The 16,344-nt window shown below is 46.7% G+C and overlaps 1 protein-coding gene across 5 annotated transcripts in view; it reads right to left on the bottom strand.

Annotated features, from left to right (window-relative positions):
• The window catches only part of PPARA (peroxisome proliferator activated receptor alpha), a 72,395-nt gene that overhangs the window by 9,162 nt on the left and 46,889 nt on the right, over positions 1–16,344 (bottom strand). For all 5 annotated transcript variants that reach the window (XM_055396506.2, XM_055396508.2, XM_088837571.1 and 2 more), the window contains 4 exons: positions 10,635–10,795; positions 8,829–8,967; positions 7,723–7,925; positions 1,017–1,464 (listed from right to left, as the gene is read on the bottom strand). In XM_055396506.2, coding sequence (XP_055252481.2) covers positions 1,017–1,464; positions 7,723–7,925; positions 8,829–8,967; positions 10,635–10,795 — 951 coding nt within the window. The remainder of the gene's footprint in view (positions 1–1,016; positions 1,465–7,722; positions 7,926–8,828; positions 8,968–10,634; positions 10,796–16,344) is intronic.

Below are 16,344 nucleotides of genomic sequence, written 5' to 3'. Positions count from 1 at the left end.
TCCTGATACCTAATATATTTTGTTGTCGTTTAGTCGCTCAGCCATGCCCGACTCTTTGCAACTCCATGGACTATGTCCCGCCAGGCTCCTCTGTCCATGGGATTTCCCAGGCAAGAATACTGGAGTGGGTTGCCATTCCCTTCTCCAGGGACTCTTCCCAACCGAGGGATCAAACCTGCATCTCCTGCATTGACAAATGGATTCTTTACAGCTGAGCCACCAGGAAATTGCCACCTAATATATTTTATTACTGGAGTGGATTGCCATTCCCTTCTCCAGGGGATCTTCCTGACCCAGGGATCGAACCCAGGTCTCCTGCATTGCAGGCAGATTCTTTACTGTCTGAGCCACCAAGAAAGCCCTGATGTATTACATCCTGTTACAAATAAAATACGTATTTGTGTAGTTACAAATGGGACCTATCACTGCTTTACAAATGTGGTGTTGTCTTGTCTCATGCCGACCCTTCTGTGACCCCATAAACTGTAGGCCAAGAGGCTCCTCTGGGTTGCCATTTCCTTCTCTGTGGGACCTTCCTGACCCAGGGACTGAACCCACATCTCCTGTTTGGTAGGTGGATAATCTGTTTTACATAAAGTAACGTGAAGTTTGGGATTAGCATAGACACACTGCCACACATAAAATAATCAACAGCGGCCTCCTGTGCGGCGCAGGGGGCTCATTCTGTGACCACCTAAACGGGAGAGTCATCTGAAAAAGAACAGACGTGTGTGTGTGTGTGTGTCTGAATCACTTTGCCTTACACCTGAGGCTAACAACACTGCAAACCCACTATACTCCAGCGTAAGAATTGTTGAAAATAAAAAGCTAAAGCTCTGAAACAGGAAAATTACCTTTGCTACAATATGATCCGGCACGGATCTCCTTCTCACTGAATCCTGCTTAGTGTCGCTGCGGGAGCCTCCCCACCTCCCCCCAGTGGTGGCTCCATGCCAGTCACATCGGATTTACCGCTGCCAGGTTCTCGAGACACCGACGGGAATTCAGCGACTCACCTCCGCAGCAAATGATAGCAGCCACGAAGAGGGAGATGTCACTGTCGTCCAGCTCCAGGGCATTGAACTTCATTGCGAAGTCGAACTTGGGCTCCATGATATCACAGAAGGGCTTTCTTAGGCTTTTAAGGAATTCGCGGGTTATGAAGCCACTCCCGTAGGCCACCAGCATGCCGTCTTTATTCATCACAGAAGACAGCATTGCAAATATGGCTTCGTAGACGCCGTACTTCAGCAGAGTGACCTGGTCATTCAAGTCCAGGCTTGCAAACCCCGGGATGGACTTGGCGAACTCCGTGAGCTCGGTGACTGTCTCCACGGACGTGCACTGGCAGCAGTGGAAGATGCGGACTTCGGCCTCCTTGTTCTGGATGCCGTTGGCCACCAGCTTGGCCACCAGGGTCTTCTCGGCCATACACAGCGTCTCCATGTCGTGGATGACGAAAGGCTGCAAACAAAGACACTGGAATAAGTTGGATGACCGGTGTGACAAGCTGTCTTCTTAATTATCACGAAACTGATGGGTTGCCACTGTAGTTCAGCCACCTGAGAATCAAAGTACGTACAAAACACAGTCCCCATCTTTCAACAACCTCAAAATTAGTTGGGGATAAAAAGGCATTTAATAGAGGACAACATCCATCAGAGAAACAGTCATCATCGTCGCCTGAGACTGAGGGTCATTGCTAAGGAAGTGAAGGGCTTCCTTGGCAGTCCAGTGGTTAGGGTTCCATGACTCCTGCTCTGGGGCCCAGGTTTGATCCCTGGTCAGGGAACTAAGGCCCTGCGTGCCATGCAGCACGGCTGACAGCAACAAAGCAAAGTACTGATTTTGGCAATAAAGCTCACGAGAGAGAGTGTATTAGCAAACTACCCTAAACATTTGATAATTTGCTCTAATCCCCAAATACTACTGCAATAGCCAGTCACTACAATAATTCTTTTTCTCTACAAACAATGGTGGTGGTGGTTTAGTTGCTAAGTCGTGCCCGACTCTTGGCGACCCCATGGACTATAGCCCGCCAGGCTCCTCTGTCCATGGGATTCTCCAGGTTAGAACACTGCAGTGGGTAGTCATTTCCTTCTCCAGGGGATCTTCCCAGCCGGGAATCGAACCCAGGTCTCCTACATTGCAGGCAGATTCTTTACCAACTTAGCTACAAGGGAAGCCCTGAGCTACAAGGGCTTCAAGCCCTGCACTATAAACAGTAATGGTTCCTTTATTTCAGAAACTCTAAAGAAAACAAATCCTAGGATTTATTTTGGCAAAGTCACATTTAAATCCATGAAAAGTGATAAATGATCAATGGGGAATATGTGCTATTTTAACCATGAACTTTTGGTAAGTTGGGATTTCCTGGTGGTTCAGACAATAAAGAATCTGCCTGCAATGCAGGAAACCCAGGTTAGATCCCTGGATCAAGAAGATCCCCTGGAGAGGGAAATGGCAACCCACTCCAGTATTCTTGCCTGTAAAATCCCATGGGTGGAGGAACCTGGCGGGCTACAGTCCATAGGGTTGCAAAGAGTTGGACACGACTGAGCGACTTCACTTTCACTTGGTAAATTATTCATTACGTGCATGCGTCCTAAGTCGCTTCAGTCATATCTGACTCTTTGTGACCCCATGGACCATAGCCCCGCCAGGCTCCTCTTGTCCATGGGATTCTCCAAACAAGAATACTGGAGTGGGTTGCCATGCCCTCCTCCAGGGAAATTATTCATACAGTAATTCTTAGGTTTTCCACTTTATGAACGTTAGGGATAACCATCCTTATCCAACACTATTGAATGAATAAGTTTTGCATGCAAATAAATGTAACTCAGAAAGTGGGCATCTGTGTAGAAGTAAACGAACAAGCACTGTTAAGCCCTTGCTCTCGGGATAAACCAGAAAGCCTCACAGGACCCCCTGCCTGGTGCAGAGATTGAAATCTCCCCACAACTGCCCCACATTCTGAGACAGTCTCCACAATCTCCCTAAACGCGGCCTTACCATGTGCATCTAAGTCCACTGGTCCTACCATTTTATAAAGATCTAACGGGCTTCCCTGGTAGCTGAGATGGTAAAGAATCTGCCTTGAATGCGGGACACCCGGGTTCGATTCCTGGGCCGGGGAGATCCCCTGGAAAAGGGAATGGCAACCCACTCCAGTGTTCTTGCCTGGAAAATCCCATAGGCAGAGGAGCCTGGCGGGCTACGGTCCATGGGGCTGCAAAGAGTCGGACACAACTGAGCGACTGACAATGGCGGGCAGACGAGATGGTGGGCCATGGATTTGGAGCCAGTGTGCTCAGAGGAGATGGTGTGTCTGGTGGGGCTTGGGAGAACGGCACAGATAAACACTGCAGCTGAAATGCAGCCAGGTCTTTACGCGGAGCAGGAGGAACGGCAGTCTCCGGGGAGCGCTCCGACTCTTCCACAGGCCGGTGATGAAGCCGGCTGAGGCTTTATGTTCAGTCCCCGCTGGACGAACACTGAGTGGACGAGCAGCCCAGTGATTGTAAGAACCTCTCTGCAAGTGGGCAGATCACACCACTGACAGTGCCCTTTCTGGGCTCACGAGCATCGGGATGAGCCACCTGCAGGGCACCTGTGGGGTGTACCTGGCACAGAGGCGGAGGTGCTGGGGTAATCTGAGGCACTGTCTTTGAAATGTCTAAACAGAAATAGAATTTGCAAGATAGCCTTGGACCAAAAATAAGGATCTGATTTTGCATCTGAGGCAAGGAAGTATTTTTTAAATTATCTGTGAAGGACTGCAAACATCCTGAATACAAAACTTAAAGCCAAATTTCTAACAATCTCAGGTTTGACGGAGAAAGACTAAAACTATCTTTTTCCAAAGACTTTAAAAGCAGGCCAGGTTGACCATTTTGCGGGGAAAGTTTGGGGGCAGTTTCTATGAGGTTGGAGCTCAGATTTAAAGTGGACTAGAACAATATTTTTAATGAATAGATGGCAGTGTTGCCTCAATTGCAGAAAATACAATATAAGGCCAGCTTGACTTTATGCAGATCAGTGACTTTTTAAAACACATTCAGCAGAAATAAAAATGTTCAAAGAATTTTTTAAAAAATGAGTTTTGTTGTTAAAAAAAAAAACAACTGCAAAAACACTGAGCTAAGTGAAGTTAGGCCCTGCCAGCGTCTTTAACATAATGAGTGCCCACCATCTATCTTTAAGAACGGGGTTAGGGACTTCCCTGGTGGTCCAGTGGTTAAGGCCTTGCAATGTAGGGGACGCCAGTTCAGTCTCTGGTCGGGGAACTAAGACCCCACATCCCGTGCCGCTGAGCCCAAACTGGAGAGTCTGTGAGCCACGACGGAAGATCTGACATCTCAACTGAGACCTGAAGCAGCCAAACAAATATTTTTTAAAACAAATCACCTGCTAAAAAATTTATTAAGAAAAGAAGAACTGGGTTAGCGTAAGCAGTGGTTTCCAGTGTTTGACTACAGAGTGCCTTTTATTATTATTGGTAGCACATTTCACAGGACTAGCACAGACCGGCTACGTAATTTTCAGGGCCCAGTGCAACACGCCAGTCACTCACTCAGAAGCGATTAAGACTTTCAAGACCGTGACAGAGAGCATGAAGCCCCAGCGCAGGGCCCGCTGAGTGGGGGGCAGTGTGAGCAGAACACACGCCCAGGACGCCAGCCCTGGACTAGTTTTACGTGAAACATTCTCTCATAAACGAAGACTTCAATCGTAACGGGTATTTCATTTTAATAAAATTATCAGTTGGGTTTTAGAAGGTAGGCCTCATTACCAGGCAAAATTAGAAACCATTTGGATTCAAAATAAGTGCGAACATTTAAAATCATGTTTATTACAGCCAAAGGGAAATTGTAGAGTAGGACCCTTGTAAGTTTGCCAAACTTTATCGAGAAATATTCTCCATTAGACTATTTAAGAAGTCCTGGAAGCTTTCATTTAACTTTGGAATGTGCCTTTTCTACTCAAGCTTGAATATGAATATATCTGATGTTACAGATGGTCATTTCAAATCAATGAAGCACATCATAAAAAGTTTAAACAGTACAAGGCAGAAAGCTGCCCACTTTCCCCTCAGAATTGTGTGTGCATGCATGCTAAATCCCTTCAGTCATGTCCGACTCTGCAATCCTATGGAGTGTAGCCCGCCAGGCTCCTCTGTCCAAGGAATTCTCCAGGTTAAAATACAGGAGTGGGTTGACATGCCCTCCTCCAGGAGACTTTCCTGACCCAGGGATCAAACCCTTGTCTCTTTAGGTCTCCTGCATGAGCAGGTGGCTTCTTTACCACTAGAGCCACCTGGGAAGCACCCACCCCAAATCACTCTGGGCCAAGTCCAGAAGGCTCCCCTTGCTGATACATATTTTTTTTTTTTTGCTCACACCTGAAGTGTTCTATGTGTGTTAATGATGTTCCTTACATGAGTTCATTTCTGAAACACATTCAAAGAGCATTTTCTGTGAAAACTTAGGCAGCGCCATCTTTTAGGAGAAATTTAATTGTGAGTTATTGGGTAGAATTGCTTTGGATGATGTTGTCTAATAAGCTCTTGATGAGGTTTTACTACACGTTTCTCGATACGGTATAAAACAGTATGCTTTTCAGCCTACTGGCAACTGAAGTTACAGGTATAATATTTCAGCGCAGCACAGCAGGCCAGACCCCAGGGTGTGGTGGGAGGGGGTGTCAGTCCAAGACCCGCTGTGCCTGGGCAGCTGTGCCTCTGTCTGGGCACAGGAGTAGCAGAGACTGTGGCCCCGAGCTGCATGCTCCAAGCTCTGGCGTGCCCTGGGCAGGCCAGGGAGATAGGGGAAGGGCCACGGCTCCATGTATGCAGGGCATGGGGTGGGAAGTGAGCCCACCTGGGAGCAAACAGTGTCATCAAAGGCAATGACTGTCCTCTGGACACTCCCTTTCAAACTGGTACCCGTGATGCTGTGGTTTGGAGGCAGGGGCAGAAGCAAGCGACGGACCCTTAGCCGTACCCTGAACTCCATTGTTCCTATCCAGTGAAGCCCAATCCTAGACGACTTGTCGATTATTTATTTCCTTAAGGCCAAAACACAGATTCCTCTCCCAGGTCACTGTGTGACAGTCCTCAACTGTCCAGGTTTCCACTGGCCTTGGGTGACGGGCTCCTCCTTGGAGTGCGTGGACCTCAGTGGGATACTCTACGGAAATCAAGTTAATATTAAAGAAGAGTGTTTGGCTCAGAGTAAAGATGACTTTTAAGTTTGCTTTACATTCTGAAAACCCAAGGGAGAAGTAGAAGATCTCAGCAACATCTCAAAAGATTCAAAGGGATAAAAAATTTGGACTACAAGATCAAACCAGTCAATCCTAAAGGAAGTCAACCCTGACTATTCATTGGAAGGACTGATGCTGAAGCTGAAGTTATAACACTTTGGCCACCTGATACGAAGAGCTGACTCATTGGAAAAGACCCTGATGCTGGGAAAGATTGAGGGCAGGAGGAGAAGGGGACGACAGAGGATGAGATGGTTGGATGGCATCACCGACTCAATGGACATGAGTTTGAGCAAGCTCCGGGAGATGGTGATGAACAGGGAAGGCTGGTGTGCTGCAGGCCGTGGGGTCGCAAAGAGTCAGACATGATTTAGCGACTGAACAATAACAACTTGGGACTATACCGATCATTTCCAGGATAGAAGTTCAAAGGTGAACGGTTACTTTGCTTTCACCCCTGTGATGTGGAAAAGATTGAGTCTGTGCTGGCCCAGCGTGGCTGCAGCTTTACCAATTTAACAAGAGTTCGCTCAAAGCCTTCTAAAGTGCCTCAGCCTATTTCAATGGGGAAATCACCGAAGAATGAAAAGACTCAGTAAAAGGAGGCTGGGTGTGTTCATGAAAGTGAGTAGCTTGTGAAATGCTTTCTTTTCCTGTGACTAAAAGTTCCAGCTTGTAACTCCCAATAGGGATGGCTTCCAGCTACTCATTAGTGCAAATTAACCTGTTGCACCACGCTCATAGGGAAGAGGCAGAACGGCTTTATTTGCCAACGTCGGGCCATGCCCCGCTTTGAAGGCCACTCTGAGATCAGTCCTGTAACAGAGACGGAGGCTGGGCTCACTGTGGGGTGGAGGCCGGGTGGCGCCAGGCTGGGCAGGCAAGTGTCGGTGCCCACAGGGGGCATTCTTAGTTGCTCCCAAGAAGGTCCAGGACTGTCCAAAAGACAGTAAAAATAAAGTTACTGAAAACAAAAGGACCCCTTCTAAGCCTGGAGATGTCATTTGCTTCTCACTGGAGAAAAAGATGAGGGTGGGTAGGAAGCGGGCCCACTGCAGAGGAGAGAGTGTTTCTTTTAGGAGCAAGGGTACAAGGGCACATTTTGAGTCGGAAGGGGATGGCTTCATTTTCTGAGATCAAAAAAGAAATCACGTATACAGCTCTAGAATCTGGTAAACTATTAAACAGAGTTTTTGGGCACACTAATTATACAGTCATTATACTAACTTGGTTGCTGGGAGCTTTGAGGTGGATCAAATGGATGGGAATTGCTGTCAGGCTGAGTTTCATAGCCTCTGAACGAAAATGCTTCCATTGCGCTGTCTGTCGTTTGCCTTGGGGATAAATATTATTTTCTCAACATTCAGAACATCCTTCCTCCACCTTCTGCTATGACTCTAGCTGATGGGTTGCCCAGGGAGCCTGTCAGACTGTAACAAACAGAGCAGAGCCACCCACCGGATTGTTGTTGGTCTTCCCGGCAAGGATGACCCGGGCCTTGACCTTGTTCATGTTGAAGTTCTTCAAGTAGGCCTCATAAATCCTCTTGGCCAGAGACTTGAGATCTGCGGTTTCGGAATCTTCTAGGTCATGTTCACACGTAAGGATTTCTGCTTTCAATTTTGCTTTTTCAGATCTTGGCATTCGTCCAAAACGAATCGCTGAGGGTCGGAGGGGAGACACGGAATCATGGAAAACAGAGAAATGAAGGACATAACAGGGAGTGATGACTAACAGCTGCAGGGAAAGTTCACACCACGGGTCAAACTGCGGGCGAACATAACCAGGAAGTTAGAGCACGTTCTCCACCACTCAGCTTTCTCCCTGCGGAGAGGTGAACACACTACTCACGCTCCACATATCCTAGACTTTCAAAACCAAAAGGTTAAAATAAAAATTAGCACCGTTACTCACTTCATCAATAGGACGGGCTCAAGGTCACTTCATGTCATTAAGTATATAATTGACCCTTTCACTCAAGGAGATGAAAGTGAGCATTAGAAGAAGTTAACTATTAACTTTTTCTTTTCAGAAGGTAGACATGCAACTCTTACGAACATTATTTTAAAGTTACTTTCACGTAGTAATTGGCATGTTCTAAAATAAAAGTAGGGGGCCTTCCCTGGCGGCCCAGTGGTTAGGACTCCACGCTTCCAATGCAGGGGGCATGGGTTTGATCCCTGGTTGGGAAAGGATCCCACATAACACATGCCTTGGCCAAAAAAAATATTAAGAATATGATTGAATATAATTAAGCTTATAATATGGTAAAACGTTTGAAATGGCACACACTTCATAAATATGATATGAACATTATCTCTGTGATTTCCAATTGGTTGCAAAATCTTATACCCAAGTTTCACCATTTGAAGTTTCTAACCATAATTTCAAGGGCTCTACTGGATCTCTGCTCTTTGAGACTTACTTTCTTAGGCTCTCGTGTTCCACAATGACCTGAATATTAAATGTGCAGCACATTCATTCAAAGTACAGTGCGTTCCGAGCCCACAAGGGAGGCAGACAGAGGCACGGGTGGGTAAAACTTGAGAGACAACCTTACCTACCGTTATGGGACATCCCAACTGAAAGGCACTTGTGGAAACGACAGTATTGGCACTTATTCCGATTCTTTTTCTGAATCTTGCAACTACGGTCACATTTGTCATACACCAGCTTCAGCCGAATCGTTCTCCTAAAGAAACCCTGTGGATTAATATACAGTTTGTTAAAGAGTAGGACCACTGATGAATCAACATCATTCCTTTATTCATGCTTCTTGTTGTTCATTTTTTGTCCCTTTTAAGATGAACTAAATGTAGAGAAATAGTTCATTTAAAGAGTCCGATGTGGGACTTCCCTGGTGGCCCCGTGATTAAGACTCTGCGCTCCCAGTGCAGGGGGCACAGGTTTGATCTCTGGTTGGGGAACTAGATCCCACATGCAGCACAGCACGGGCAAGTACATAAATTAAGTTCTTACATTTTTTTTTAAGTCTGATATAATTGAGACAAGTTGAAAATTTGAAATTTCATTACATGGAAAAGAAAAAGTAAGAAAATGAAGCAAAATTCAAAGTAATACCAATATATCCTCACCTGGGAAGACACACAGTCTCCCAAAGAGTGACTCCACCCACCTAAGATTTCTACAAATGTGACTTTCTCTTCTCAGAGAAAGGTCCACATGGGTGATGAAAATGTTCTAAGCATTTTTGTGGGAGAACATAAACTCTCTAAAAGATAAAGATTATATAATAAAAGAAGGCTAGCTGGTTGTAAATGGAGAAGGATTTGCCTGGCAAATCCCATGGACGGAGGAGCCTGGTGGGCTGCAGTCCATGGGGTCGCTAGGAGTCGGACATGACTGAGCGACTTCACTTTCACTTTTCACTTTCATGCATTGGAGAAGGAAACAGCAACCTACTCCAGTGTTCTTGCCTGAAGAATCCCAGGGACGGCAGAGCCTGGGGGGCTGCTGTCTATGGGGTCGCACAGAGTTGGACATGACTGAAGCGACTTAGCAGCAACAGCAGCAGCTGCTGGTTATAAATAACTTTCTTGCTTTATAAAAGCATCTTAAACTTTACCCAGTGAGAAACAACTTTAAAAAAACCCCAAAGTAAACAAAGGTGACTAAACCGTGGCCCAGCGGAAGGACAGCTTTGCAAGGAACAAGACACTCGGGCCCGCGGTTCGGGTGGACGGGCCCCTGGCACAAAGGACACACTGCAGGGCGTGCCGCAGCAGCTGGGGAGGACTCGGCCCGGGGTCTGGCCGTTGGCCAGCATGTGCTGCGGTCTCCTGACGTCGCTGATGCTCGTGAGGACCACTGCCCTCCACAGCTTTCTGAGGACGATGGAGAGAGAATGCGCGCAGACGCTCTCTGACCTGGCGTCCCCATGAAGGGAGCAGCCTTAACATGGTTCACTCTCCTTCAGACAGCATACTCACTACATCATGTATAAAGAGCAGTCCCGCAATATGCCACAGGCTTTCCAAAGAGAGAAATGAACCTGTTACTGGGGTCAGTTTCCGACCGACAGCTTTAACGTGCTTCTGCTAAGTCACTTCCCTCGTGTCTGACTCTGTGCGACCCTATGGACTGTAGCCCGCCAGGCTTTTCTTGTCCATGGGATTTTCCAGGCAACAATACGGGTTGCCATTTCCTTCTCTAGAGGATCTTCCCCACCCAGGGATTGAGCCCGAGTCTCCTGCGGCTCCTGCATTGCATGAGGATTCTTTACGACTGAGCCACCAGGGACGCCCTTTAGCAGATCTTTCTTACTAACGACAAACATTCGCGTATAAAATAAAGGTAACCACGTGTGGCCCCTGAAAGGCCACTCTTCTCCGCATCCAGGGTCCCCGTACCTTGCAGCCCTCACAGGCGTGGACGCCGTAGTGGTAGCCAGAGGCTTTGTCCCCACAGATCCTACACTCGATGTTCAGGGCGATACTGGATGACTCCTCGGCGCTGCCAGGGACCGCAGGGTAGGAGACAGATGAGGGGCTCGAGGCTGGGGACAGGGTGTCTAGGAAAAGAAGGGGGAGGTTGATGAACTTCCATGCTCTCACCATCCAACATCCAGACCAGCTTTCTGAGGATCTGATCCCCGCCTAACCACCACCCCCCTCAACTCCCCCGACCCCACCACCCCGGGCTTTCACTGGGGAGGCGTCAGCTGGTGGGTAGGGCTCCCTTCCTATGTCAGCCCTGGCCCGGGCCTCCCACGGCGACCAGGGCGGGGACATCTGGAAGGTCCCCCAGCCAGGGACTCCCCAACTAAAAAAAAAAAAAAAGAAAAAACTATACTCTTTAACCCATAAAAATCAAAACAAAATGGACCAAATTATGGCCCCGTAGAAAAGGCCACTTCCCAAGCAGCCTATACACACGAATGCTCACAGCAGCTTTATTCTTCATTGCCAAAAACTGAAGTGTCCCACACAGAACTTGTTGCTTTTTTTGCATCCTCCCTTCCAGCCCTTTTGTACTTGTTAACTCAGTAAATTGCAGAAAGACAATAAAAGTCCATTTGGGCAAACTAAAAGCACAACTCAAGAAAAAAAGTTGGGCTTTCTTAAAATGAAAAACTCCTGCAAAAGACACTGTTAAGAAAATGAGAAGACAAGCCACAGGCTGGGAGAAGCTATTTGCAGAACACATGCGCAATAACAGACCCGCACCCAAGATCCACGAACAGGTCTCGCAACTTGACGACAGTGAAATTAAAAAACTCAGTTAAAAACAGGCAAAGAATCCGGCTGAAGAAGACACACAGATAGCAAGCAAGAACACGAAAACATGCTCCCCATCAATGGTCACTGGGAAACTGTGAATTAAAACAACGAGACATCACTGTGCAGCTATTAGAATGGCTAAAATCCAAAAAACTGACACCATCAAATGATGGTGAGGAGGTAGAGGAAAAGAAGCTCTCATTCTAGGGAAGCAAAATGGTGCAGCCACTTCGAAAGACAGTTTGATGGTTTCTTCTGAAGCAAAACAGTCTTAAAGAATTATACTGCTACATAGTGACACATGGTGCTGGAGAAGACTCTTGAGAGTCCCTTGAACAGCAAGGAGATCAAACCAGTCCATCTTAAAGGGAATCAACCCCGAATATTCATTGGAAGGACTGATGCTGAAGCTCCAATACTTTGGCCACCTGATGAGAACTGACTCACTGGAAAAGACCCTGGTGCTGGGAAAGACTGAAGGCAGGAGAAGGGGACGACAGAGGATGAGATGGTTGGATGGCATCACCGACGCGATGGACAGAGTTTGAGTCAACTCCGGGGCTTGGTGATGGACAGGGAGGCCTGGTGTCCTGCAGTCCATGGGGTCGCAGAGTTGGACCAGACTTAGCAACTGAACGACAATAACAATACTGACAAAAGTGATTTGAAAATGTGTCCACACAAAAACCTACATGTGAATGTTTTCAGCAGCTTTATTCTTTTTAAAACATGCTATTGAAGGTCAGTTGATTTACAGTGTTGTGTTTAATTGCTGCTGTATAGAAAAGTGACTCAGTCACACACATGTGTTTTGTTCCATTACGGTTTGTCACAGGATCTTGAACATGGCTCCCTGTGCTATATGGAAGGACCTCGTTGTTTTTCCATCCCGGATATTCTAGTTTGCATCTGCTGACTCCAGCTCCCAGTCCTTCCCTCCCTCCCCCTGCCCGCCTTGGGAGCCGCAGGTCTGCTCTCTGCCTCCGCGTGTCTGTTTTGTAACTACGCCCCTCTCTGGTCATGTTCAGACTCCACACACAGGTGATGTCACGGGACACTGGTCTCTCTTTACGACCCAGCATCATCGTCTCCAGGTGCATCCATGTTGCTCCAAATGGCTGAGAAAAATGAAAACTTGCCTCGTTTTTTTAATGGCTGAGTGATGCTCCATTGTACGTACATACGCACCGCATCTTCTTTATCCGCTCCTCTGTTGATGGGTGTCTAGGAGGTTTCCATGTCTTGGCTGTTGTGGACAGTGTGTTAGCAGCTTTATTCCTAACTGCCAAGAGGCCCCTCGATAGGTAAGGTCAGTTCCGAAAGGCTACATGTGTGGCCTTCTTAATATCTGACATTTGGGGAAAGGCAGAGCTATTGGTCGGAGAAGGCAATGGCAGCCCACCCCAGTACTCTTGCCTGGAAAATCCCATGGACGGAGGAGCCTGGTGGGCTGCCATCTATGGGGTCGCTAAGAGTCGGACACAACTGAGCGACTTCACTTTCACTTTTCACTTTCATGCCTTGGAGAAGGAAATGGCAACCCACTCCAGTGTTCTTGCCTGGAGAATCCCAGGGATGGGGAGCCTGGTGGGCTGCCATCTATGGGGATGCACAGAGTCGGACACGACTGAAGCGACTTAGCAGTACCAGCAGCAGCAGAGCTATTGGTAGTAGAAAGATCAGCAGCTGGAATGGGGATGGGGGAGGCAGGGTTGAATAGCTGAAGCACAGTGGCTTTTTCGAGGTGGTAAAACTATTCATATGAAATTGTAATGGTGAATACACGACCTAATTTATTTGTCAAAACCCATAGAGTTTTACAGTTCAGAATGAACTTTAATGTGTGCAAATAAACAAAAGTAATTGAGGCGGTCCGGGTGTCCCAGAACGGCACACAGAGTGCGATTATACAGCCTAACTGCATCACAAATGTGGGAGACATTTATCAGAAACCTTGATGGAGATGTTCGCCCACATGACCCTGGAGACACGTGGAGTCTGCGAGTCCAGAGGAAAAGCGAACTGCACTTGGTCACTGCCCTCAGCTGATAGGACTGCTCCCCACAGGGCTCCAGTGGGCAGTGCTGAGGTCGCTACACTTGCTGTTCTGTCACTCAGTCGTGTCCGACTCTGTGACCCCATGGACTGCAGCACGCCAGGCTTCCTTGTCCATCACCAACTCCCGGAGCTTGCTCAAACTCATGTCCATCCAGCCGGTGAGGCCATCCAACCATCTCATCCTCTGTCGTCCCCTTCTCCTCCACCTTCAGTCTTTCCCAGCACCAGGGTCTTTTCCAATGAGTCAGTTCTTCGCATCGGGTGGCCAAAGTATTGAAGTTTCAGCTTCAGCATCAGTCCTTCCAATGAACACCCAGGACTGATTTCCTTTAGGATGGACTGGTTTGATATCCTTGCAGTCCCAGGGACTCTCAAGAGTCTTCTCCAGCACCACGCTTCAATGGCATTGATTCTTCAGTGGTCAGCCTTTTTTATTGTCCAGCTCTCACATCCGTACATGACCACTAGAAAAAAAAAAACACGTAACTTTGATGTAGGCAAAGTAATGGCTCTGCTTCTAAATATGCTATCTAGTTTTGTCACAGTTTTTCTTCTAAGGAGCAATCATGTCTTAATTTCATGGCTGCAGGCACCATCTGCAGTGATTTTGGAGCCCAAGAAAATAAAGTCTGTCACTGTTTCCATTGTTTCTCCATCTATTTGCCATGAAGTGATGGGACCAGATGCCATGGTCTTAGTTTTTTGAATGTTGAGTTTTAAGCCAGCTTTTTCACTCTCCTCTTTCACTTTCATCAAGAGGCTCTTTAGTTCCTCTTTGCTTTCTGCCATAAGGGTGGTATCATCTGCGTATCTGAGATTATTGATATTTCTCCTGGCAATCTTGATTCCACCTTGTGCTTCTTCCAGCCCGGCATTTCACATGATGTACTCTGCATATAAGTTAAATAAGCAGGGTGACAATATACAGCAGCCTTGATGTATTCCTTTCCCAATCTGGAACCAGTCTGTTGTTCCATGTCCGGTTCTAACTGTTGCTTCTTGATCTGCACGCAGGTTTCTCAGGAGGAAGGTAAGGTGGTCTGGTATTCCCATCTCTTGAAGAATTTTCCGGAGTTCGTTGTGATCCACACAGTCAAAGGCTTTGGCATAGTCAGTGAAGCAGAGGTAGAAGGCACTACACTGGAAATGAAAAACTAAATGTTCACTTAATGATGGTGGATGGATGGTGGAAGGAGAGTTGGATGGTGGATGGATGGATGGTAGACACTGTTGGAGTATGAGCTCATAGATAAGAATAAGAGGCTAGAGTGGTCTATGAGGTGGTGGATTAAATGTACAGACATTTGTTTGAACTCATATTACCTTAACGTAGAGACAGACAGCTATATATAAAAAAACATACGTGGGTTTGTATGTACACATATATGTCTGCTCCATCAGCTGAGAGAGCCTAAAGGAAAGATTCTCCAGGGAATTTCCTGGTGGTCCAGTGCTTAGGACCCCAGGCTTTTACTGCCAAGGGCTCAGGTTCAATCTTTGGTTGGGAAAACTAAGATCTCGCAAGCCGTGGGGTATGACCAAAAAATAAAAAAAAAAGGAAAATAAAGAAAAGATACTCCAAGAGCAACCTCAAATGCTTGGAGAGAACAGTACGGAGTATCTCAGAATTCTTAGGACCCTGGGTAAAACACTCACCAGGGTTTTGCCTCAGAACTGGGGCAAATTACCTCTAGAATCAACACTGCTCTGGTCCCATGTAAAAAAGCTTAGCCACAGGACCTGAAAAGATCAACATTTTTCACCTTAAAACTTAACTGCCTCCCAGAACAGGACTCAGGAATATTTATGGAAATACAAAATATCCATCATCAACAAAATCCACAATGTATGGTATCTAAAAATAAACTGTAAAAAAAACATGCAAAGAAGCAGAAGAACATGATCCATCCCACTCCTATTTACCCAAGAGAAGTGGAAGCACTGCTCACACAGAGGTGTGGACGTGAACCTTCCCAGCAGCTGTATCTGTAACAGCAAGACCCAGAGACAACCGGACACTTATCAGCAACGTGGAAAAACAAGCCACGGTAAACCCAGAAAGGGAATTTTAAAAGATGAGCTGTTGATACACGCTGTCAATGCAGATGAGTCTACAGATAATTTGGCTGAATGAAAGGAGTTAGACTAAAAAGAGAACACGCTGTATGATTCCATTTATATAAGATTCTAGGAAATACAAACTGACTGGTGATAGAAAGCAGACCAGTGGTTACTGCAGGAGGGAGGGAGGTGTGTGTTGGGGGAGGGATTACAAAAGGGCACAAGTAAACGCTGGGGCGACAGGGCTGCCATTTGATTAGGCGGATGGTTTCACAGGTCTGTGTGTGTGTGCGTGTGCATCTGATTGCACTGTTTGAATATGTGAAGTTTTTATGTCAATAAAGCTGGCTAAGAAAAATTGGGGGTAGGGCGGGAAAAACAGACTGGCAGAGCAAACAGTCTCACCCATGTAGTCTCCGAGGTGTAAAGTTTACTGTGAACACATTTCATAGAGGACCCTCCCGTACCTGCAATTTACATAATTTAGAAATATCACCAAGGGAGCCATTAGAGACAAGGATGATAAACCGAATTTACAAATAACAAATCATGTTATCTCTCAAATGAATTGGTAACACTAGCAATGAAAAACCTAGCAAGGAGACAAAGATTTTACGGATTACGAGATGATTCTAAATGATCAAAAGGTTTAATTCACCATGATAAGGAGAACTGGAGGGAAGCAAAATGGATGCCCACACATCCACCACCTTAGCGGCCA

This window comes from Moschus berezovskii, chromosome 6, assembly GCF_049115385.1.
Source record: "Moschus berezovskii isolate FMDL1 chromosome 6, NW_MosBer_1.0, whole genome shotgun sequence".
Lineage (NCBI taxonomy): Eukaryota > Metazoa > Chordata > Mammalia > Artiodactyla > Moschidae > Moschus > Moschus berezovskii.
This window is presented reverse-complemented; position numbering and strand designations above follow the sequence as displayed.